The following is a 25,822-nucleotide window of genomic DNA, read 5'->3' as shown; positions in this document are numbered from 1 at the left end:
CCAAAGGTTTATCAACTGGATGACGTATCGATGATTCAAAAGACATCTGGATCCCATCGTATCCAGAAGAGAGAGACCGCAGCTGCTGTGGTAGGTGATATATTTGGAGCCATGATTCCTTCATTGGGAGTTGTGTTGAATTCCATCAAAATAAGAAAGTTGTCTACTATAGTGGATAACATGCTGACAAAGTTTTCAGGTGCTATAATCCTGATAGATGCTGAACTTGCAGCGGAAAGAGCCATGACTCTTCAAAATAGGCTTGCTTTAGACATTCTTTTAGCAAAGGATGGAGGCGTTTGCAAAATGATTGGTGCCCGACACTGTTGTACCTATATACCCGACAATAGTGTGAAAATTAAAACTATGCTTGCTAATCTAACAAAAGAAAGTGCAGATTTGAAGGAACTGAAAGAACCAGGAGTGTGGGAGAAGGTTGGAAAAGGACTTGCTTCAGTGGGACATTGGATTGGGGGAATTTGGAATGGAATATTATTGAAAATAATAGAAGGAATATTAATAGTAATAATTTGTGTGTTTGGAATTTGGGGAATAAAAAGGGGAATAATAATGATTATGGAAAGAATTAAAAGAAGGAAAGAAGAGAAAATTATGAAAAGAATGGCAGAAGAATACAAAGCGCAAACTAGGGGAACTAAAAGGAAAAGGGAACTGACAGAATTTTAATGGAATAAAATTTGTGGGCATGATTTGTGTGATGACAAGTAGTCATCAGAGGAGGGATTGATGAAGCAGAAAATGAAGGTTTTGATTTATTAACGCTTAAACGTAGTGTGAAATAATCATGTGTGACTTTAACCGAACTAATAAAGATTGTACGGGGACAAAATGTGCCCTCAGAGTAGTTTGCCAACGTTTATACGCGTGCTTTATATAACATGCTGTATTAGAATTGCACTAATCCGACATAATCATAAACGTGTGCTATGATTTGCCTGTTTGAAATGTTTTAGCTTAACATTACTTTAGCGGAGGCTTTGGCCTAGTTGCCTGGTCTCACGGTTTAGATGCTCGTATTTTTCCACTGTGCTAATAAACGTGTATTTTTGCTTGAAGCTGTACTTTTCCACAGAAACTGTTCACATGCTTATCTTAAAGTTAGTGCCAGCCTGGCATTTTTTCTCTTTAATTCAAGGTCGACTTGCAGGTGCGGACAATGGAGGCTCTGAAAGTGAGCTAATTGGTATACTATGTTGCAACTTGCGTACCTATCTCCAAGCATAATGTATGCTTAAGTAAAAGCTTGAGAACTGTCGTTTTTGATTGGACAATTTGAAGCTAACCTATGAACCCTCCAATGGAGACCCTACTGGATTCGAACTGTTGTCTATAAAAACCAGGTGCACGAGAGGAAACTCTCTCTCTCTATCATCGGACATCCCGCCATTTTGACTTCGTAGCTATTATGGCCCACTTTGCTGCGACGCCAGTTTGAGAGACTTTGATTCTTTCTCTAATCGAGAGAAAGAGACTTTGATGATTCTTGCCCTAGAGACTTTAACTTTGATTTGTCCCTTTGCATGAAGTAGTAGTCTTACCTTGCCGCCGTGAGGCAATTGCCCTGTCCACCCCTGCCCCTTTGTCCCGTCCCATGCTGATCAAGAAACGGTACCCATGATGATCGAAGAACGGTACCTGTGAGACGAAGACTTCCTTGTATGCTGATCGTAATTGGTAAATATGAAAAGAAATTGTAAAATTGCATTGTGTTTCTTTTAGGTAACCAACTGCTGATTTTTGGTAAGATCCCTAGTTAAGAGTTTTTCTAAATTAATGTTGCTAAATTGTTTTTGCATGAAGTCCCACATGCCGATGCTAATTTGAGGTTAGACGAGGATTCCATATGTCGCACGATGCAATTTGAGATCTTGTTATGCTGACCAAATGTATGCCATTAGTTCATTACAGATTATCGTATTAGTGATTTGCATTGCCATTATCGAATGCCTCGTGATTCAAATGCTTCATAGATTGCACTTGTTTCGACGTTATGGACAGCTATTAATGTTCATATATGTTTATCATTTGGTGTTGAGACACATCTATATTGTGCTAGCTTTGTTAATATAGGGAAATAAATTCACTAACTTCGCAATAAACTGGTGTGGTTATTCCTGGCTGAGAGGTCAGGTTCGCCGAAATGTATTCTGGACTAATTGTTAAGTGTTATGTTGATCAAGGTGTTGCTTATGTTCGTTATTGATTATTGATTTTTGATGAGACTGATCGATTAAGAGTACAAAGAGTTCCCACTAAGTCAAAAGATTCATCGGCCTAAAGAGCGTCCGAACACAGGTAAATTATTACTACGGACCGCTCTATCAGATGCGTGTGTTGGCTGCATCTGGGTTGACGACTACTGGAAATCTGATGTATTAAGGCAACACTCCTAGCTAATAATGGCTGCATTCATGGCATTTCATGGCACTACCTCTGTTACTAAAAATGTGTGGTACCCAAACTGATTGCCTTGTTTTATTATTCTTGTACGATATGTTTAATCTTTAATTTATTGTAGTTTTTTTTACTTCAGTAGTGTCACTGCCTTAATGATATTAGGTCAAAGGTCATGTGACAACATTTTATAACATCAGTGGGGTCAAAAGATCTTGTGATGTCATTTCCTGTGAACAGCTTAAAGTTTAAATGATGCCACTTCCGCTACCCCTGATATCCATGCAGGGAACATACGGTTCTGTATGCTTAGGTAGTTGTTATCTTGATTTAAACGTTCACAGCCACTGTAGATGCTGTATTTATTCTGTGCTTGCACATAGTCTTGCTGCACTTTGCCTATTCTGTATGTAATCTGAGGTTCCTGCCTCTCTCCCTGTGAAAAGGAGCAGCTAGAGTGAAAGGAGTTAAACAGACCTATGTTCAACCATTTCCAGAATGACATTGAGCTCAAGGAGTGAGGGCAAAGAGCTAGTCTAGATCTGCTTAGTGAAGTTTTTGGGGGCTGGCTTCCCTGGAGGACCAATGGAACCAAATAGTGCTTTTTACAGCTCACTTTGCAAACAGTATGGCCAGAGCTACAAGCTTTCGAGACAGGTCTGTGTGGACCATCATGAAATAATATAAACCATCCGGTGCTGATAAATAAAGCTGACGTTACCCAGAGAGGTTTGAGAAGTGACTTCTTCCCAGGAAAAAGTTGAAAAACGGGGACACATTGTGCATTTTATTGCATAACTTTCAAGTTCATTGGCTTAAATAGTGATTGGTTTATAGGCAATAATGAATGGGTCCTTGATCTTCTTCTGGATAAAAAAACAAACACTTCTTCATGACTTTCTCACACGTTCTGGGGGCCCAAGGAGATATAGTCTGCCTCACCTGGGCATGTATCACAACCGCATGCCCACCGTATGCTAGTGGTAGCTATCAAATGTAACAATTGCCCGCCATTAACCAGGGTGACAAAAGACAGGGGTGGAAACACGGCTGCCCACCACTATGCTTACTTTTTTCAAGCATGTCTCTTCCCTTTACCTCTAGTTCTCTGTCTCTTGACTCTGTTTCCATCGCCAAACTGGATCCTGCACCACTACTCACACTCCTCCTTTGTATGTTCTCATTGCACTCCAATCTCAGTCTTTCCATTTCCCTTTTCTCATATTTTCCTTCTATACTGGTTCTTTTCCCTTAATGCCTTGAATTCTGACTCCAGCTACCCACTCCTTTATCTTTTCTTCTTTATTCCTCTCTTCTGCTTCATACTTTTTCTTTTCTCCCTTCTTTCTTTCATTATTCTTTTTCCTACACTTTTATTACTTTCTTTTTTCAGTTATGTTTTATTTTGCCATCTTCATCTTCATTCTCATACTTTTCTTTTTCTCTCTTTCTGAGTGTAAGATCATCTCTCCTTTTCATCCCGTGCTTGTGGCTCAGTTGTGGTCCGTGAGTTCTGAGGAACATTATGATGCGGAGAGCTTTGGTTTTATAGCATATCTACAGAAGATGTAGTATTGGGTTACGGCATATGTTTGACTAAGTATAGCATGGAGTTGAAGTCATCTTTAGAGGCAAATGTCATTACCAGGAGGGTTGCTGAATTCTTGTGAAAATCCATTGTAGAACTCTTTGATTTGGTTGGGTGTTATTAACAGTAGCAAGTGATTGCCATGCCTAATTTATAAAAGATAAGTGCAGGGGCTCAACTCATTTCTGAGGAGGCCACCATCAACATTGCAGAATGCTAACATATTGATTTCACTTCATGGCTCTTTGCTATACCACACATATACTTCCTGTCTCTTTATCTCGCTTTTGCAGGTTATTTTCCATCCCTTCTCCCTTTGTCACTGTTTTCCATTTATTATCTTTCTCCAGCCAGGGTAAGTTGGAGATGGGTATGAAGTTAGGTAAAAGGCTAGGGCCAATGACTGACTTTTTGAAGATTGGGGTGATCTCACCCACTTTAGAGAATTGAGAAAAAACAATGGTCATGCATAGTGGGGGTTGGCTGACCTTGGCGGGCTGGAAGCAGAGCCTGGCAACGGACCAACCCTCACTTCTCAGTTTAACCACACCTAAAATGTAGTTATGGTTCAGTGAATACAAAACCAAAAAAAACCTGACATTTGCACATTATGGCATTCAAGGTGCAACACATACCATTAACTCACACCCGTCATGCTTTGCTCTTTGTAGACAACCTTTTGTACATACCTAAAGAGTATACTAAGCATGGTGAGAGGTGTGCATTGTGTGTTGCACACCATATATAGTGAATTTCAGGGCTTTTTAAGATTTGTGTTTGCAGAAATATACCTGACATTTAATTGCTTTGACTAGGATTTAGTTATTTAGTTATTAGTAAATCCAAAATGTGTTTGAATCCTCCCACATTAACTTTGTCTCCCCATTGGATGTGCCCAAACCCTGACATACATGCACTGTATGTAAGTTGCGAACTGCCTATCACGTATGATGTAGATTCATTACACAGTGTTAAATTATATGTATTCACGAAACATTGCAAAACGTATAAGCAAATAATCATATAACTTTTAAATTTACAAGATATATAAAAGTCTTAGGGCCTCATTACAAGTCTGGCTGTCGTTACACCCGACCACCAGACTTGCGGTGATGAGACCGCCACGGTGTTGGCGGTCTCCTTACCAACCCCATTACAAGTTTTCCACTGGGCTAACTGGAGGAAACCAGGGTTTCTGCTGGTCAGCCCAGTGGAAAATGTGTGGCAGCATTGGACTCGGCTCCACATGGAGCCCAGTCCAATGTTATTGCACAAGGGAGGGGGGGTTGCCAGCACCCTCAGAATGCAAAGCAGACAGTGCACATTTTGAAGCTGCTAGGCAGGGGAGCCCCTATTAGTGTGAGCAGTGCAGGGGCCCCGCGGTAGCCCCCTGCACTTGTTCTCCGCCATCCTTTTCATGCTGGTGGAGAACAAGGTTGTAATTAAGTAGATGCAGTGACCCAATCCTCCCCCCCCCCCTTCGGGCACACTCAGGAGCTCTCAGGCCAGGGTGCTGTGCTGAGGGAGCCACCTGGAGCTCAGACACCCCCGCTCAGCGGGGGCTGCGGGGGCCTATGTTATGCCACTGCCTGACCTAATCAAAGCTGTGAAACTGAAATGGTTTTCAGAGGATACCAAAGAACATCTACAGGCCTTACATTTTGTATTCAACACAAAAGCGAGACACTACTGAATGCCATTTTGTTGAAACAGGAGTTGTTGTATGTAAAGCCTTTTCTAAAGAGCAGAGTGAATGAAACAAGCAATAAGATGCTGATGCAGGCAGGAAACCAGGAACCAGGAAAATATGAAGGGATGTATGGGCTTTTAGGCATTTATTTTTAAAGAGGCTAAACATAGTTAAAGAGGGAGATGCCTGCATAAATACAACATCCCAATTCCACATCCGTTTCCTTGTCTGGAATTCTAACTGAGAAGAACACATTTGCACTGAATGAACTGAAGATTAAGAAAGGGTGACTCAGCCACTTTGAGAAATGGTAATATAGAATCTGAATTTCAGATCAAATTAGGAAAAGAAATAATGTATTCTATAAATTTCTAACACAGAGGTGATCTTCTATATGATTTTCAAATTACCTGAGTAGTCAGAGGCAGAGATAACCAGCATCATGCAGGTGAGGGCGGCCCGGAGTATGACTTTCATCCTGTCAACAGAAATACATTTTTGATAACTTCTATGACATGAAATAGACACAGTGCAGTGCAGCAAATATTATGAAGACGCGAAACACCGATTGTGCAAAAGAAAATAACAATATATTATGCTTGCCTTCATTCGACAAGGCTCATTGATGAAAATACCACTTGTGTGTTAAAGGTCACCTCTTATACAAACATTTATATAAAACACTGTGCCAAAGATAGCAAACAGTTGTAGAAAGATTGACAAAGACAATCCTCCTTCATCTGAGGTGGTCAGTGTGTCCGCCATCCGAGCCAGGGCTGATGCGGCTTCGACCTGTTTTTCCTGACCCTGAACTTTTTTTGCCGGAGCCACGTTTGGTTGCCAGTCTGGCAGGGAGGCTGGGAGCAAGCCCTTCATGACACTGGTCTAGTTATTTTCCTCCACAAAGCTCTTCGTGTCCTCTTTAGGATCTTGAAATGCTAGGGCAGGCCAGTTACAGGCCAATGGTCAGGCTATGCCATGTAACCCTTGTCTTTATAGCACACCCCTAAACTGATGTCTTAGTTCTTATGGGCTGCCCACCATGCAGGGCCGCACATGTTCTAAGCAGCCTTGATTGTACATTGCCATCCATACCTGGGCTGTCTGGGTTTGCATTGCCACCAACACCTGGGCTATCTCGGTGTGCATTTCCACCGATAGCTGGGCTGTCTGGGTGTACACTGCCCCCTGTATGTTTGGGTGTGCATTGCCACCCATACCTGGGCTGTCCGGGTGTGCATTGCCACCCATACCTGGGCTGTGTGCTTTTGGATTGCTGCATGACTCTGAGGCTCAAGTAGCAGTCACAGAGACGCAGCAAGGCTTGGGCAGCACATGTGTGTGGACCTGCAGAACACACTGTGGACGCTGGCTATCCTGCAGAGCATGCACAGGGAGGCCAAGTTTATTGATGTGGTACTGAGAGAGTTACATTTTGCAGCTACGGTGGTTGTGGGGAGCTTGGTGAGCACAGCCAGGGTTCGGCAGGGGACACACATTTATGGCAGGGAAGAGGATACTTCTGTTGAGACAAAGAGGTTGCATGAGGGCGGCCCTTTGAGGCTGTAGATGAAATGATTCAAATTAGTCGGGTTGGAGGGATGGATGGGGGCACGCTGAAATGTCTACATGTGTGCGCTATATTTCCAGCTCGGGGAGCACCTAGTGTGCACTGCAGGGGTCCCGTGATCTGCAGCAAGTGCTGTGGTTGTGGTAAGTGCTGTTTGGAGCTATGCCAGTGTTTTGGGGGCTGTTGACTTGTCATTTCAAAGCTTGTAGAGATAAGACACGAGCCCAGAAACTGCACTCTTAACATTCATGAGAGAACTGCGTGTACATTGCAACGTATTTTATTTGTTTTGTTGTGTGTGAATGAGTAGGTCGGTTTTGGGGTGACAAGACAAACATTCTTTCAATATTGATACAGCAGCACAGAACAAATTTATAGATTAAAGAAAACAATCTTATAAAGCAAACAAGCACTCTAGTATTCATACACAAACTAAAAACATCCACCATTGCTGTGATGCCTGCACTGGCATAATGTTGGTAATTATACATATTGTGGGCACAGCAAAGCTTTTTTCAGTACTTTTCTAGTGTTTACACCCATTTATTGTACCCTCTTAGGTCAATGTTTGCTAAGTGCTTCAGCATAAAGCGCTATATAAGTCAGTAGTAAATATAAACGTATAGCAATGCAGAACACAAGTGGCATTTAAGACTCACCAAATTTACTTTTTTCACTCTGCCGTTCATTGCACCTCTTCTACACATTTCAACATCTGCTGATACGTTCAGTCTCTTACCTGTGCTTTGAAGTGTGTGGCTCTTGCTGTGTCTTGAATCGAACTTTGCTGTCACCCCAGAGAGAGCGCGGGTCTAAGTACCATCAATCAGCCAATCAGCGGTCAGCTCTCCTGTGATGTGCTGTTACATTTAATAGGTCGTTGAGCAAGAACAACACAAGGACAGGACAAACCCTTTTTTGTAGTTAATTTACAAACATGACTTTGCCAAGAAACCATTTGGTATGGTCCCAACTTCCGCCTTCAGTTATCCAAGTTCATCAGATGGGGTCTTTGGCAAAACCATAGTTGCTTGTTTTATTGAAGCCTGTGAGAAGGAAATAGTATTCATGATAATGTGTTCCTGCCCGCAGAGGATGCTTGTGCCTGACATTTCCTTGTTTGCAGTGTGCTTCTGTGTGAGGATTCAGTGCTGACCTGTGACACACTAAGATGCCAAGTAAGGGGGTTAAAAAAGAAAGGCATTTTAATAATGAGGCTTAAAAAGCAATAGATATTGATACTAAAATTTGCATGTTTTCATATAAGTGTACTGATTGGTCATCTGTGGTTGTTCATATCATTGAGACTCGAGTAAGAGTGTACATTTACCAGTTAAATATATGTTGTAATATACATTATTTTTCACAAATCCCAAACTAAGGGCCTAATTACGAGGCTGGGGGTCAAAAGACCACCAGCCTCGGGGTAGCGGTCGGACAGCTGAGGCTTTCGGGGTCCAACCACCACATTACGTGGTTGGGGGCAGACCCGCCAACCTACCGCCATCCCCACCAGCATTGGAGATCCAAACAGGCTGACAGCGGTCCTGGTTGTAGTCAGCCAGGGTGGCACTGAACTCAGCACCACCCTGCTAATTACAACCTTGTTCTCCACCAGCCTTTTCATGGCGGTCTGACTTCCATGAAAAGGCTGGTGGAGAACAAGTGAAGGGGGCCACAGGGGGGACGCTGCACTGCCTATGCCTGGGGCATGGGCAGTGCAGGGATCCCCCTGCCCAAAGCCCTTCAAAGGCACACTGTCAGTGTGCATTTCAAGGGTGCTGGTGCACCCTGCGTGCAGCAACATTGCCACCGGCTCTATTATGAGATGGCAGCAATGCTGCTGCACCTTTCCCACTTGGCTGAACCTTGGTTCCCACCAGTCAGCCCAGTGGGAAAGCTGTCAGTCGGCCAGCGGGGAGACCCTGACCTCCACGGTGGTCTCCTCACTACAGGTCTGGCAGTACCACCAAACTCGTATTCAGGCCCTAAATATGGATAAATACACAAACAATTAGCAAAATATAAAAATAGACAAATGTACATGGAAATATTTAAAAAATGCCATAAAATTGGGAATCTTATGTATAAAATAAAGAATGTAGCACTGGCTACATGCTGGCACAATTCACATGGGTCGATCTGGTAACTATGAAGCACGCTTCATAAGTCTCAGAAGTAATTTTAGGACACTATTTGCTTCTTATTCACTGGTATTGATTACATATGATGGGGCTCCTCCTCTGCTGGAGGCTGCTGTGTGCTGATGGGACAGATATCTGTTCACATTTATTTTCTGCTGCCTTTGGGGGTGATGTAAACCAAGGAAAATATGCACCTTTAATAAACCAAGGTGCAATTCATTATAGACTGGTGTATTGTTTAGTAAACTTCTACAGACTATTCTGTTAACAAAAAGCAAGTGATTTTGCAAATACATCTCTCAAGCTCTCCAGGTGAATGCATGAGTAGTAATCAGATTTGTAGTCCTGATTTTAGAGTGGGATAAACTATATTGTCAGATAATGTCAGAATAAAAAGGAAAACCCTGAACAGGATTAGTTACTCACACATAGACCTGGGGAACCTGAGATCTCTGTGCATAGGCTCCTCAGAAGCAATAGATCTGTTTTAAGCTGTGATCCATTACATTGCACATAAGTGGATACTTTTCTATATCTATCCAAATACATGGACCTACCTGCTTTGATCTAATCAGGGTAAAATGTCAATCATAGTTTAAACTTTGTACCTGTATAGCACACTACTCACCTGTTAGGGTCTCAAGGCACTGTACGCATACCCCTGTGGAACCCCTCCTGGCTTTTCCCTGTGAGGTGCCCACTCCTGGGCAACCTCCAAGGTGAGGCTAGGCATCCCAGCACTGTTGGGGCCATTGTGGAGATTAAGCAAGCTATTGCCCAGAGTTACAGCGTGGGACCCATGAATTAGATGAGGCACTGCTGCGAGAACCATCAGGTTCGAGGAAATTGAGCCCAAGACCCACCAAGGTGGGAATTGAACCCCGGTCCGGGACAGATTTCTGCAGCAGGGTCTGCCGCTCTAACCATTGAGCCACACTTTTCTACAATGTGTCACACATACAACACTGAAATGTCGCACATAAGTGCACTGGAAACATGAAAATGTCACACAGAAGTATTCTGAAAATCTGGCCACTATGTATGAACTTCAGATGGCATATGTCTTCTGAATACGGGACACCTTTGCTGTCCCTAAGAGGCTACCACAGTTAGTTCCAGCAGCTGAAGATGTGTAGAGACTTTCATAAGGTGTGCAGATAGCTCTCCTTCACTTTCTATTTTTGTGCATGTTTTGCTTTAGTGTGGGAAGTTCATGTGCTAAATCTTCTCCTGAACAGAGAAAGCCAGTAGAGTGCAGCTGTTGTCTAGAAGTCTTCTTCTATCATGCTTAGCACAGGGAAGGGGTGAACAGTATTTTGCGTATGTGTCTTAAGTGCTCGCTCAGCTTCATGGACACTCATAGCTAGCAAGTGACCCCACTTCAAGTGACACTGTACTACGAGCTAGTAGCTTTTTATTTAACTGTCCACTGCATGTTGAGATTTTGTATGACAAAGCAACAGTATTGACTTACCAGAACATCATATAAAAATATAATTTAAATAAATACCGAGTTCACATACTCTGCATGTAAACTACCAAAATATTGTGTCAGAAATACCATGAAACAAAATATTGTCAAAAAAGCTAAGTATATTGAATTATTATTAAACATATATATAGCATTATAAATAAATTATTTAAAATGTTAAATTAAAAAATATTAATATCATAAAAAATAAAGAGTTGAAGTAACTAATATAAATAACATACTTACACATATTATTTAAAAATGAAAAAAACAATAAACAATTTCAGAATTCATTAAATTAAACATATTAACCATAACTTAAAAGTAAAGATTAACAAACATATATAAAACAAAAAATATGTAATATTAATTTAAATATTAAAAATTATATAAAATTGTTTTAATGAATACAGAACAGGGAACCCTGTGTAGTCCCCAAGTTTCAAATAGAGAAAGCCCCCTTATATGGAACACTGTACATCACTACCAATCCCACAAACCTAGTCACCTCAAATGTCTGTCAAACTAGAAAGGGACAAATGGCCTCATTACAAGATGGCCCTCCCCTTGAGTTTTCCCGTGGGGAGAGCAAACTCAAGGGGGGGGGTGGCCTTGCCATGGCAGTGGCATCGTCCCCTGCCCTATTACAATGTTCCCCCCTGTCTGTCTGGTGGGAACATTGCAATAGAGCGTTCCTGCAGGTCAGACCCTTAAAGAAGCAGAGCGCTATCTCGTAGCACAGAGGGTCCTACCACCACCCTCGGAATGTGATGGTGCTGGGCAGCGGGCCCCTGCACTGGCCATGCCATAGGCATGGGAAGTGCAGGGGTTCCCCTGTAGCCCCCAGCACACCCTCATCACCAGCTTTTTCATGGCGGTCAGACCGCCATAGAAAGGCTGGCGTTATAGTCATGCCATCGGGAACCATGCAGTTGTAGTTGTTTGAGATCCAGATTTTCCTGTGGGCAACCGCTAGGAGTTCAGATGGCATGCATGGATTTGGTATTGTACATGCATGGGTCACTTAGGTGGAGTTTGTAGCTGCAGCCTACTTGACCTCATGATGATGTTTGCTAATCACAACTGTTGTTGAAGTGTGAGCATGGACATGTGATGTCCTTATTTCTCTTTATATTTTCAGCATCTGCCCCGGAAAGGGAAGAAGACAGGGCACGGCTGAGTGGGGAAGCATCTGTCCATGGGACCTCAAGTCGAGACACCACCGACACAGAGGAACCCAGTGGCCCGGAGGTTGAGGGGAGTGCCACAGGGGAGACCGGGTCTGCATCCTCATCATCATCAGATTCTTTGTCCAGCGGCCACTCCCTAGTGGTGGCAGACCCATCAGGACGTACCCCTGTACCATCTTTGTCTGCCGCCTCCAGGTCTATTGCCACTCTCCCTGTTGCTCCCTAGCCAGTTGGCCGTGCCCGTTCACCCAAGAGGATGGGTGTACTGTTTGCCGTAGACACCACTGCCCCAGCCCCTGTTGCCCCTGCTGCCCTCAGTGAGGAGGCTATCAAACTCCTGAGGAGTATCTCTGTGGGTCAGACAGCCATTGTGAATGCCATCCAGGGGTTCTCCACTCAACTGCAGCAGACAAATGCATTCCTGGAATGAGTTCATAGTGCAATGTCTGACCTGCAGAGGTATTTTCAGGCTCTGGCCTCCTCACTGATGGAAGCCAGTCACCCCCTTCCATTCCCCCTCCACCTCCCTCTTCCCAGTCCAAGTCCCCCATTTCCCTACCTATCCAAAGCGCACAGACCAATCCGCAAGCACCCACCTCAACACACAAGAGCACCACACATAAACACAAACACCCCAAAACACACTGGCACAAGAGCACTCAACAGATACCCACACATGCAACATCAGACACCACTTCCCTAGGCACCCCAACACCCCCACCTTAACACATATTACATCAAGCATACCCACAGGCACCACCACAACAGTCAGTGATACACCCACCACACCTACTGTACCCTCAAACACCACCCCAACAGATACACAAACATTCACCGCATCCACCATACCCATAGACCTGAAGTGCACAGTGAGTCATGATATGCCTTCCACACAACTGCTTAGCAAGGCCAGATGCGGTTTGAAGATCTGTGGCACAATACACGTTGCTCACATGTTTCTCAAATCACTCATCCAAGATCCATACATAGCTCATGCTGTCATGCACATACATGTTGTCCAACATTTACAACAATCATAAAGAAAGAGATGTTAGTGAATGGCAGTAATGTCTCCTTATCTAGTTATGTGCATCCAACAGAAGGATGATCTAGGCCCCCAGACACCTCACAAAACAATGTGACTGAACTTAACATATGGTACTGGCCACCAATGCCTGCATATTCTACATCCCATTGATGCCACACAGACTGCAACAGGCACACAAGAAGTCTAACTGGAACACAGAGGCACATTGTAGCCTGTGAGGAGAAGGATGGTGAAGTACAGCTCAAACCTCTTCCTTTTGAATTACATATTTTTCCCCTTTCTCCTGCAGTTTGAAAATATTAATTCAGCAAATTTGGGCAGAGAAACATTTAAAGATAAACAATTACAAAAATGAACACAATAATTACATGTGTTAGTGTAGCTGTTAGTATGCCCCGACCCAGACTATGAAACCACTTGGCAACTTTGCTAAAAACCTAGACATACTCTTTAAAAGATTTGACTTCTACAAAAATGTCAGTGATTGTTAGAAATGGGGTCTTTGGTTGGCAGTCAGGTTACACCCTGTCCAAGCAAGGACCCTCACTCAAGTCAGGGCAAAGGAGAAACAAACCTGGTTAACCCCCACTCACCTCCATGGTAGCTTGGCACAAGCAGGAAGGCTTAACCCAGAAGCAATGTGTAAAGTATTTGTACCAACATATACAGTAATACAGTGAAGACACTACAAAATGGACAACACACCAGTTTATAAAAACAGGCAATATTTATCTAATCAAACAAGACCAAATTGGCAAAAATCCAACATACACAAGTGTTCTGCTTTCGTGCTCTTATCTCATAACCGAGCTTACAGAACCTCTCTGGAATGCACTTCTGATTTTAAAGAAGACATTTTTTGTTATTATTACTTTACCATGAGGTTCCTGAGAGACGAGATTAGTAGATTGGCAGCACACATTCAAAAGTAGTCGCAGCAATGAAAGCAAAATATATCAAAATACTTCTCAGTTGCAATGTACACAGCAAATACCTGTCATTATATTATAGCATTACTTCAGAGCAAAGCATAAAAGTCAAAATTGCATCACCGTAGGGTCTATAGCTCAGCTTCATCTTTCTGGGACCTGCAAGTTAGTGAATCCGTTCAACTGCGAGAAAGAGATTTTCTACCCAAACGGGAGACAGGCAACTGACGTCTAGTTCCTGTCTGAAGTCAAGATAGATTCCATCTAACCCTGCTGTAGTCCAGATTCATCCTTAAAAGCAAACTCAGTGTGAGAACTGAAGAAAGTTGGAGAGTGGCCAATTCTCCGAGCCTCACTCGCTCTCAGACTGGATTGAGAGGTAAACACAAAATATACGTGCTCTTATCAGCTAAGGTCTGGTGTGAAAAACACAGCTTGGTCTACCATGTGGAAAAACACAGCTTGGAAAAACACAGCTCATCTGCAATGTCTCAACTGCAATGTCTAACTCCACGTTAAAGCCAATAGGCAGCTAACCTAAATATCAAATGTAATGACTAATGTCATGTCAAAGCCAATAGGCAGCTAAACTGAATACAGAATGTAATGGCTAATGCCATGTCAAAGCCAATAGGCAGCTAACCCAAATACCAAATGTAATGTCTAATGCCATGTCAAAGCCAATAGGCAGCTAAACTGAATACAGAATGTAATGGCTAACTCCAAGTTAAAGCCAATACGCAGCTAAACTGAACACAACAAGTAATGTGCTACTGGTGAACATTGAGCAACTAATATGCGCAGGGGTGAAACACAAAGTCATTGGTCAAACACAATTAATAGCATCACAACAAGTCTAGATATGATTTTTCAAAAGAATGAGTCTTACTCCATATAAAACAACGGAAACGTTGATTTTACACAAAGTACCAGGTTTGCATCAAAAATAAAGAGGCACGGGCAAGCGTGTTTTGAAAACGTCAGCGATGTGTTGATTCCTTACTCGCAAGTGAGGCTGTGCATTTTCCTTCTCTAGTCGGGTCTGTAGGAAAGTAGCCTCTTTCTAGCATGGGTAACCCCACGTTTGGCCTGTTTGTGAGTGTGTGTCAGTGTGTTTTTACTGTGTCACTGGGTTCCTGCTAGCCAGGACCCCACTGCTCATAGATAAAAACCTATATGTCAGTGTGTTTTGCCTGTCTCACTGGAATCCTGCTAGCCAGGACCCCAGTGCTCATAGTTTGTAGCCTAATGTGTATACCTTTGTAGTACTTAACTGTGTCACTGAGGCTCTGCTAACCAGAACCTCAGTGCTTAAGATCTCTCTGCTTTTACATTTGTCACTGTAGGCCAGTGACTTCATTTACCAATTTCAATTGGCTCACTGGACCCCCTCTTATAAGTCCCTAGTACATGTTACCTAGGTACCCAGGGTATTGGGGTTTCAGGAGATCCACATGGGCTGCAGCATTTCTTTTGCCACCGATAGGGAGCTCAGACAAAACCTTACACAGGACTGCCATTGCAGCCTGCGTGAAATAGTGCACACACTATTTCACAGCCATTTTCACTGCACTTAAGTAACTTATAAGTCACCTATATGTCTAACCTTCACTTGCTGAAGGTTAGGTGCAAAGTTACTAAGTGTGAGGGCACCCTTGCACTAGCAAAGGTGCCCCCACATAGTTCAGGGCCATTTCCCTGGACTTTGTGAGTGTGGGGGACGCCATTACACGTGTGCCCTACATATAGGTCAATATCTATATGTAGCTTCGCAATGGTAACTCCGAATATGGCCATGTAACATGCCTAAGATCATGGAATTGTCCCTCTATTCCAAATCTGGTATTGGGGAGCAAATTCCATGCATCCTGGGGGCTCCAACATGGACCCCCCGTACTGCAAAACCAGCTCTCTGAGGCTTGCACTGCAGCTACAGCTGCTGCCACCTCACAGACAGGGTTCTGCCCTCCTGGGTTCTGAGCAGCCAATCCCAGGAAGGCAGAACAAAGCATTTCCTCTGAGAGCAGGGTGTTACACCCTCTCCCTTTGGAAATAGGTGTTACAGGCTCAGGAGGGGTAGCCTCCCCCAGCCTCTGGAAATGCTTAGAAGGGCATAGATGGTGCCCTCCTTGCATAAACCAGTCTACACCGGTTCAGGGACCCCTTCTCCCCTGCTCTGGCGGGAAACTGGACAAAGGAAAGGGGAGTGATCACTCCTCTGTCCATCACCACCCCAGGGGTGGTGCCCAGAGCTCTTCCAGTGTGTCTCAGACTTCAGCCATCTTGCTTTGCAAGGTGTGGGGCACTCTGAAGGGCTCTGAGTGGCCAGTGCCAGCAGGTGATGTCAGAGACCCCTCCTGATGGGTCCATACCTAATAAGGTAACCAGTCCCCCTCTCAGGGCTATTTAGGGTCTCTCCTGTGGGTTCTCTTCAGATTCTGCTTGCAAGTTTCCTTCAGGAATTCTCTGCAACAACTTCAAACTCTTCTGACCTCGGATCAACCGCAGCCTGCTCCAAGAAATGCTGTAACTGCAACAAAGTGTCTACAAGAGACACTTTCCTTTAGCAATCTCAGCTCCAAGTCAGCAACTGCAACAGTTTCCATGGTGTGCATGTTCTGGGGACTCCCTGTCTTCATCCTGCACCAGAAGAACCAAAGAAATCTCCCGTGGAGGGACGGATTAACTCCCCTGCTCCAAGCAGGCACCTTCCATGGTAATGAGCATGCTCCTAAGGACACAGAGGGTGAACATCGTCAACATAGACTGTCCTGAGGTCCTGCTGGTGCAATTTGGAGGAGGTAAGACCTTGCCTTCCCCGAGAATGATGGTACCCCTGTGTGATGTGTCTTCTTTGCCTCATGAGGCCTCTGTGCACTCTTTGCAAAATTCCTTCATGCACAGCCTGGCTTAGATCCCCAGCACTCCACCCTGAGACGCTCAACTCACTGAGTTGTTCTCCGGCAGAGTGAGACCTTCTTTTGTTGTGCTGCATCAACCATGTTTTGCACCTCCTTTGAACCCGGATGCTGCAGCTTCTGTGGGTGCTGGCTAACATCCTGAGGGCTCTCTGAAGTGCTGAAAGCCCCCTCTTCCTCCTCACACAGAGTTGAGGCCCCCAGGTCCCTCCTGGGTCCATCCAGCGCCATTTTGATGAAAAATGCACTTTTGTTTTAGCCAAGGCTTGTTGGCACCTTCCAACATGAAATCTCATCTGCAACGATCTTCACGCCGTGGGACATCTTTTCCATCATGCAGGAACCCGCTGGCATCTTCCTAGGGTGCATTTCTGCAGTCTTCGACTAACCGGGGACTCTTCTTTTGCACCCTTTTCTGGGTTGGCAGGGGCTCCTGTCCTTCCTGGAACTTCTTTCGACTTCTGGACTTGGTCCCCTTCCTTTGCAGGTCTTCAGGTCCAATAATCTAGCAGTTGTTCTTTGTAGACTTGGTTGGCTGCTGCAAAATCCCAAAAAACGAGGTGTAGTGTGTCCTAAGGAAACTTGCAGTACTTTACTCCTGCTTTTCTGGGCTCTGGGGTGGTGTAATTTACTTACCTTTACTGTATTCTTACTCTCCCAGCGATTCTGCACACACTACACTTGTCTAGGGGGGAATTCATGATTCACATTCCACTTTTTTAGCATATGGTTTGTGTTGCCCCAGACCTATTTTCTCCCATTGCATTCTACAGGATTCCCTACTGTTTGCATTGTTCTATGACTATTTACTTGTCTAAATTTGGTGTCTAGTGTATATATTGTGTATAATACTTACCTCCAGAAGAAGTATTGTCTCTAAGATATTTTTGGTACTGTCTCACCCAAATAAATACCTTTATTTTTGGTAACACTGAGTATTGTCTTTACTTATGTATAAGTACTGTGTAACTATAAGTGGTATTGCATGAGCTTTGCATGCCTCCTAGTTCAGCCTAAGCTGCTCTGCTATAGCTACCTCTATCAGCCTAAGCTGCTAGAACACTACTACATTCACTAACAAGGGATAACTGGTCCTGGTGTAAGGTGTAAGTACCCAATGTACCCACTACAGACCAGGCCAGCCTCCTACAGGGTCGTGATGCATAGTTTTTCTCCCTCACAAGAGAGTGGTGCATTGATTTCCGGACAGGGCACCTTGGACCTGCGCAGGTTCACAAAGACTTTGATGCCCAGCGGCGATGCATGAGAAATCCAGTCGTACGGTGTTGGAAAACTGCACTGCGTAGGGTTTGCGCCGTTATTGGCATCCACAAGCGGGTGTTGCGTCGTTTCTTCAGCCGCAGTGCATTCATCTCCCAGCCACAATGCAGGTGGAGCGTCGCTTTTAGCCACGAAGCGGGTGGTGTGTCATTTTTCAGCTGCGTTGCAGGTGGTGCGTCGAAAATTTCCCTGCATGATGTTCTGTGCGTGGATTTCAGTCCTTGTTCTGCCAACTTCACCTCTCAAGGGCCCAGTGACTGAACAGGGCACCACTTGGCATGAGTCACAGCAGGGAGTCCAGGTACTGGCAGAGGAAGTCTTTGATGGCCCTGAGACTTCAAAATAGGACGCGAGCTCAATTCAAGCCCTTTGAGATTCTTCTCAAGCAGGAATGCACAACAAAGTCCATTCTTTGTCCTCTTTCACAGGCAGAAGGAGCAACTGTAGGCCAACACAGCAAAGCACAGTCACAGGCAAAAGGGCAGTAATCCTCCTCCTCTTCAGCTCTTCTCCTTGCCAGAGGTTCCTCTTGATTCCTAAAGTAATCTAAAACTCTGGGGTTTTGGGACCACTAATTATACCCCTTTCTGCCATTGAAGTATGCAAACAACAAAGGAAAGTCTCTGTTGTTCACAGGATCCTGTCTTGTCCAAGCCTGGCCACAGACACACACTAGGGCGTTGGAGACATCATTGTGTGAGGGCAGTCATAGACCATTCATGTGTAAGTCAGGATATGCAGGCTACACCCCAGCTCCCTTTGGTTCACTGTCTAGGGGGGATTCACAAACAACCTAACTGTCAGTCTGACCCAGACAGGGAATCCACAAACCGGCAGAGTCACTGAATGGTTTAAGCAAACAGAATGGTTTAAGCAAGAAAATGCCCACTTTCCAAAAGTGGCATTTTCAAACTGACAATTTAAAAACCAACTTTACCAAGAGATGTATTTTTAAATTGTGAGTTCAGAGGCACCAAACTCAAAAGTTCTATCTGCTCCCAAAAGGAAACTACACTTGAAAGATATTTAAAGACAGCCCCCATGCTAACCGAATTTGGCAGTATTTCACTGTCAGGACATGTAAGACACATCAGTACAGGTCCCACCTTTAACATACCCTGGGACTACCTAGGGTACACTTGCCAGTTCGAATTGGCAGTTTAAAACTGCACACCCAGACACTGCAGTGGCAAGTCTGAGCCATGTTTACAGGGCTACTCATGTGGGTGGCACAACCAGTGCTGCAGATCCACTAGTAGCAGTTGATTTACAGGTGCTGGGCACCTCTAGTGCACTTTACTAGGGACTGACTATTAAATCAAATATGCCAATCATGGAAAAAACAATTACATATATATTTTGCACAGGAGCACTTGCACTTTAGCACTAGTCAGCAGTGGTAAAATACCCAGAGTACCAAAATCAGAGTTCAGCACACAGTCAAAATATGGGAAGCAGAGGCAAAAAAAGACAGGGGACACAACGCCAAGGATGCCAGGTCTAACGGTAATGTATGCTCCATCTCAATGACAAAGGAGTACACACACCAAAATAATGATCCAACTGCCAAATATATATTCGGGCAGACTACAGGTTTAATCACAGCGGAGACTACTCTGTCTTCGCCATTATTAAACCACTCTGATGGTCCTGTGGAGTAGAGGCCATCAGAGGAAGATCTCTAATTCTTCCCACCTAATTTAGGGCCAGATGTAGCATTTTCCGATTTCGCGAATCGGAAATTGCGAGTCTGTGCGACTCACAATTTCCGATTCGCAAAATCAGATGCAGAACGGTGTCTCAGACACCGTCTGCGAGTCGCTATGGGGTCGCTAAGACCCACCTCATTAATATTAATGAGGTGGGTCGCATTTTATGACCCCATAGCGAGTCCCTGCACTCACAGGGATGGTGGCCTGCTGAAGACAGCAGACCTCCATGTCTGTGACTGCTTTTTAAATAAAGCATTTTTTTTTTTTTTTTGCAGCCCGTTTTCCTTAAAGGAAAACGAGTTGCAAAATAAAAAAAATAATGAAACCATTTGGTTTCGGTTTTTCAGAGTAGGAAGTGGTCCATTGGACCACTGCCTGCTCTGAAAAACCCTTTTTGGCAACATTCACAAAGAGGAAGGGGTCCCATAGCGACCCCTTCCCTTTTGCGATTGGGTTACCACCAGTGTGACACTGGTGGTAACTGCGAATTGCTTTGCAACCGCATTCGCGGTCACAAAGCAATTTTGCATAGCGATGCTAGTCGCAAATAGGAAGGGGACACCCCTTCCTATTTGCGAGTCGCATTCACAATTTGCGAGTCGGTACCGACTCGCAAATTGTGAATGTGCATCGCAATCGGCATTTTGCATGGCGCAAACTGCGATTACATCTGGCCCTTAGATGGACGGAAGTAGAGGTCAGTTTTCACTACCAGTCACTGCCAGGAAAACCCTTGCGGTAAGGGGCAGTGAAAACTGCTAAATGCTCTCTTTGGCATGGGAGAGGACTCCAAAAACAGAGTCCAGCACACAGTCAAAACATGGGAAGCAGAGGCAAAAAAAAGACAGGGGAGACCACGCCAAGGATGCCAGGTCTAACACGTATCCCCCCCAGCTGAAAGTTTGGAGAACTACCCAACCTCACAGGCGTTCTCATCACTACGGCAGAAAAATCTGGACAGACCATCAATATTGGTGTGTTCTGTTCCAGGACCTTGTTCCACTGTAGGGAGATGGACCACCTCAACAGTTTTGGGTTCTCACCCCTCATCTGAGGGGCCTGTGATCTGTCTGAACCCGGAAATGAGCACCCAAGAAAAAAGGGTCTTACCTTCTTCAGTGCCCAGACCACAGCAAATGCTTCACACTCAATTGCACTCCACCTATGTTCCCAGGGAAGTAACCTCCTACTGAAAAAGGCTTTAGGCTGGACTAGGCCCTCTTCATTTAGCTGTGACAACACTGCTCCCACACCATTCTCTGAAACATTAGTCTGCACGACAAATTCTTTAGAGCAGCCAGGTGTCTTCTGCACGTGTGCCATGTACATAGCTGCCTTCACTGCATCAAAAGCTGTCTGGCAAGTCTCAGTCCAGATCACCTTTCTGGGCTCCTTTTTGGAAGTTAACCTAGTCAAGGGAGCAACAATAGTGCCATACCCCTTGACATACCTCAGGTAGTATCCTATGAGACTTAAAAAGGCTCTCACCTCAGTCTGGGGACTTGGGAGATGTAGGAAAGTAGCATCTTTCTAGCTTGGTTACCCCCACTTTTTGCCTGTTTATCGGTGTGTTTGACCTTGTCTACTGGGATTCTGCTAACAAGGATCCCAGTAGTTATACTCTCTGTTATGACTTTATTTCATCACACAGTTGGCACACTGGTGCCCCATTATAAGTCCCTAGTATATGGTACCTAGGTACCCTGGGTATTTGGATCCCAGGGGTTCCCTATGGGCTGCAGGATATATTTTGCCACCCATAGGGAGCCCAAGCAAAGGGTTCTGCAGGGCTGCTAATGCAGCCTGCGCAAAAAGGTGCAAGCACCCTTTTACTGCACCAGGTTACTTACAAGTCACCCCTATGGTGGGCCTTGCAGCCCAGAGGGCAGGGTGCAAAGTACCTGTGTGTGAGGGCACCCCTGCACTAGCAGAGGTGCCCACACAAATTCCAAGTCCATTTTCCTGGACTTCGTGAGTGCGGGGATGCCATTTTACGCGTGGACTGGACATAGGTCAATACCTATGCCCAGCTGCATAATGGTAACTCCAAACATAGCCATGTTTGGTATCAAACATGTTGGAATCATACCCCAAGGCTTTTGCAAGCATTGGTTGTATGATTCCATACACTCTGGGGGCTCCTTAGAGGACCCCCAGTATTTCCATTTTAGCCTTCTGAGGGTTTCCAGGCAGCTCAAGCTGCTGACACCTCCCAGACAGGGTTCTGCCCTCCTGTTGCTTGAGAAGCTCGAGCCCAGTAAGGCAGAACAAAGGATTTCCTTTGGGAGAGGTGTGTTACACCCTCTCCCTTTGGAAATAGGTGTTACAGGCTTGGGAGGGTAGCCTCCCCAAGCCACTGGAAATGCATTGTAGGGCACATTTGGCGCCCTCATTGCATAAATCAGTCTACACCGCTCCAGGGAATCCAAGTCCCTGCTCTGGTGCGAAACTGGACAAAGGAAAGGGGAGTGACCACTCCCCTGTCCATCACCACCCCAGGGGTGGTGCTCAGAGCTTCTCCAGAGGGTCCCTGAGTTCTGCTATCTTGATTCCAGGGTTGGCAGGGAACTCTGGGAGCATATGAGTGGCCAGTGCCAGCAGGTGACATCAGAGCCCTCCACTGATAGGTGCATACCTGGTTAGGTGACCAATCCCCAGGGTCTCTCCTTTGGGTGGTTCCTCAGATTCAGATTGCAAGACTCCAGGAGGAATCCTCTGCACTCTCTACCTTGACTTCTGACCGAAGAAACAGCATCTGGACTCTTCAGGACCCCACAAGCTGCAACAAAGAAACAAGACACCTTCTGCAACATTGTATCTCCGGCTCCTTCCAGCAACTGCAACATTTCTCGGGTCATGCATCCTCTGAGGACAGCCCATCTTCAGCCTGCATCAGAAGAAAGAAGGAATCTGCCTTGGGGTGAAGGAGTCTTCTACAACTGCGACGATGACTGGCTGCGTGTACCCCCCCTCCTGCTGAGCTGCGTGGATCCTGCATCACGGGTGGTGGACTGAAGCGGTTGCGACGGTCCTCTCTTCCAACTTGGGTTAAGGTAAGCCCTTGCCTGCCCACGCAGGACAGTACTCCCATGCACCACATCATTTGAAGCTGCCAAGGCTTATTGACATTCTTCCTCCACGATCTTCATGCATCTTGAAGCTTCAGACCCCAGCACTCCTTACTGTGATGCACAGCTCACTGAGTGGTTCTCCGGCGGCATGGGAGCCTTTTTTGTAGGGCTGCATGGGCCTCTTCTATGCCCCTCCTGTCCCCATCCTGTGGGACTCCTGTGGATGCTGCCTGGGCTTCTGTGGGCTCTCTGTGTCGGTGAAGGCCCCCTCTGATTCCCCACTCCTGGGTGAGAGTCCGCCTGGTCCTTCCTGTTCCCCGGCAGCGCTCTTTTTTGCTAACCGCAAGTTTTGTGTGTGCCAAGGTTTGTTGGCGGAAACCCAACACGCAAACCAGACTGCAATCCTCCTTCCAGCGTGGGACATCACCTGCATCCCCCAGGAACCCGACTTTGTCTTCTGGGGTGCAGTGCTGACTCTTCTTCTACACCAGTGGTTTACTTCTTGCACCTTCATCCTGGTGGGTAGGGGCTCCTGCCCTTCCTGGACTCTTCTGTGCTTCTTGGACTTGGTCTCCTTTATCCACAGGTCCTCTGGTCCAGGAATCCACTGTTGGTGTCTTGCAGTCTCTTCTGGGTTTTGCAATATTCTGCTGTACTTCTCTGTGTGTGTTCTGGGAAACTTACTGTGAATTACTCCTTCTTTCCTGGTCACTGGGGTGGGTTGTGGTACTTACCTTTGGGCTTTCCTCGTACTCCCAGCTCCCCTCTACACACTTCACTCTCCTAGGTTGGGGACCGACTTTTTCATTCCACTTTTTTAGTATATGGTTTGTGCTGCCCTTAGACTTATTTCTAACTATTGTGATTTTCACTAATTGCACTGTTTTCTAACTGTTTTTATTCCTATTTCTGCATACTAGTGTATATAATTTGTGTATTACTTACCTCCTAAGGGAGTATAGCCTCTATGGTACTTGTGGTATTTGCATCATCAAAATAAAGTACCTTTCTTTTTGTAACACTGAGGCCCATATTTATACTTTTTTAGTGCCGCATTTGTGCCGCTTTTTGATGCAAATGTGGCACAAACTTACAAAATACAATTGCATTTTGTAACTTTGTGCCGCTTATGCGTCAAAAAATGATGCAAATGTGGCACTACAAAAGTATAAATATGGGCATGAGTGTTCTTTCATGTGTGTAAGTACTAAGTGTGACTACAGGGGTATTGCATGAACTTTGCATGTCTCCTAGATAAGCCTTGGTTGCTCATCCACAGCTATCTCTAGACAGTCTGGCTTCTAGACACTGATTACTCTATACCAATAAGGGATACTTGGACCTGGTATAAGGTCTAAGTACCATAGGTACCCACCACACACCAGGCCAGCCTCCTACAGGAGGCTCCCTAGTCAGAATGGTGTCAATCTTTGGCTGTAGGGGTGTCACCTGGCCACTCCCCACCTGGCGTTCCAAGTATACCACAGAACCCTGTATCTATTTGGCACTTACTTGTCTTAATAGTGAGGCCCGCCTTCTGCAGAGCCGCCAACATTTTGCAGACATGCTGTAAGTGTTCCTCCCAGCTGGAGCTGAACACAGCAATGTCATCCAGAGTAGGGCATGTCTTCTGTGCCTCACAGAATGCTTCCCTGATAGGCTCCCCTTTCTGCTTCCACTGAGGCAGCTCCAGGACCTTCCCCAGCTCAGCCATCTGTTCCCCAGTAGGCTCTGGGGCATCCCCCTCAGGCTCAGTCTCCTAACGGACTGTGGTTTCCTGCACCCCTTGCCCTTCCTCCTTCTCGGAGATACCTGGGCCATGCGTTCAGGCCCCAGGGTCTCCTGATCACCCTGCTATTGACTGGGTGGACACACACACACACCCAGACAGACCTACCATCTCCAAGTGAGACCTGTGTTCCTCCTCCTTCCAAGGGGAATCCTCCAAGTAATTTCCAAGCAGACAATCTACAGGCATGGTTGGACTTACCGCTACCCTCAAGGAACCTGAGACCCCTCCCATTTCAAAGGGAAGCTGCTCCACCCTGCACAGGTGCTCTGAGTTGTCTACCGCAACTACTTGGTGAAGTGCATGGGGATCTATCTGCTCCTCAGACACCAGGTGATTTCTCACAGTATTCACCCTGGCTCTTGTGTCTCTCAGACCATCCACCCTCTGTTCATTGATGGTCACCCACTGCCTGTATTTTTAGTGTTCTGAGGCATGAGGGTCCTCTGGACTATCTTACTGTCCCCTAGTGCCCCTAAATAGACAAGTGTCATCTCAGCTGGCTTCCACCCACCTGGAACCAACTCCTCCCAAGAGCTACACTGGCCAAACTCTGTGACTGAGCACCAGTGGGTGCCGGTGTCCCCATGGGACATTTGGGATCCCCCCTCATGTGACCCACCTGATCACATGCACAGCACTTGCGGGGACCCTTCTCTGCAGGTTTCTCTGTAGAGACCTGTGAGAAAACAGGGCTGATTGCAGAGGCCCCATAACTTTTTGCCCCCATTTTCCTCTTTTTGCTGGTGTTTTCCTGACTTTGATGGTGCCCTGGGTACTGCTAACCAGTCCCAGGGCCTGTGCTCTGTGTAAAATCAATATGCAAATTAGGCTAATTATAATTGGCTAAGTTAACCTACCTATAAGTCCCTAGTATATGGTAGGGCATGTAGGTTTAGGGACCACAGCATAGGTGGTGCACACCTAGGTGCACTGCTGAGGTGCCCAGTGTCATTTTAAAGGCAGGCCTGCTTTGCTGGCTGCTTTTAAATTAAAGTTATATGCA

General features: G+C 45.4%; 1 protein-coding gene across 1 annotated transcript in view; it reads right to left on the bottom strand.

Annotated features, from left to right (window-relative positions):
• The window catches only part of LOC138296999 (uncharacterized), a 178,244-nt gene that overhangs the window by 38,128 nt on the left and 114,294 nt on the right, over positions 1–25,822 (bottom strand). Inside the window, exons 8-9 of the mRNA XM_069236515.1 lie at positions 8,003–8,075; positions 6,104–6,171 (exon numbers count right to left, since the gene is read on the bottom strand). Of these exons, the coding sequence (XP_069092616.1) occupies positions 6,104–6,171; positions 8,003–8,075 (141 nt within the window). The remainder of the gene's footprint in view (positions 1–6,103; positions 6,172–8,002; positions 8,076–25,822) is intronic.

Source organism: Pleurodeles waltl, chromosome 5 (genome assembly GCF_031143425.1).
Source record: "Pleurodeles waltl isolate 20211129_DDA chromosome 5, aPleWal1.hap1.20221129, whole genome shotgun sequence".
In the NCBI taxonomy this organism is placed as follows: Eukaryota; Metazoa; Chordata; class Amphibia; order Caudata; family Salamandridae; genus Pleurodeles; species Pleurodeles waltl.
The sequence above is the reverse complement of the archived record's forward strand: the minus strand, read 5'-3'. Positions and strand labels throughout refer to the sequence as shown.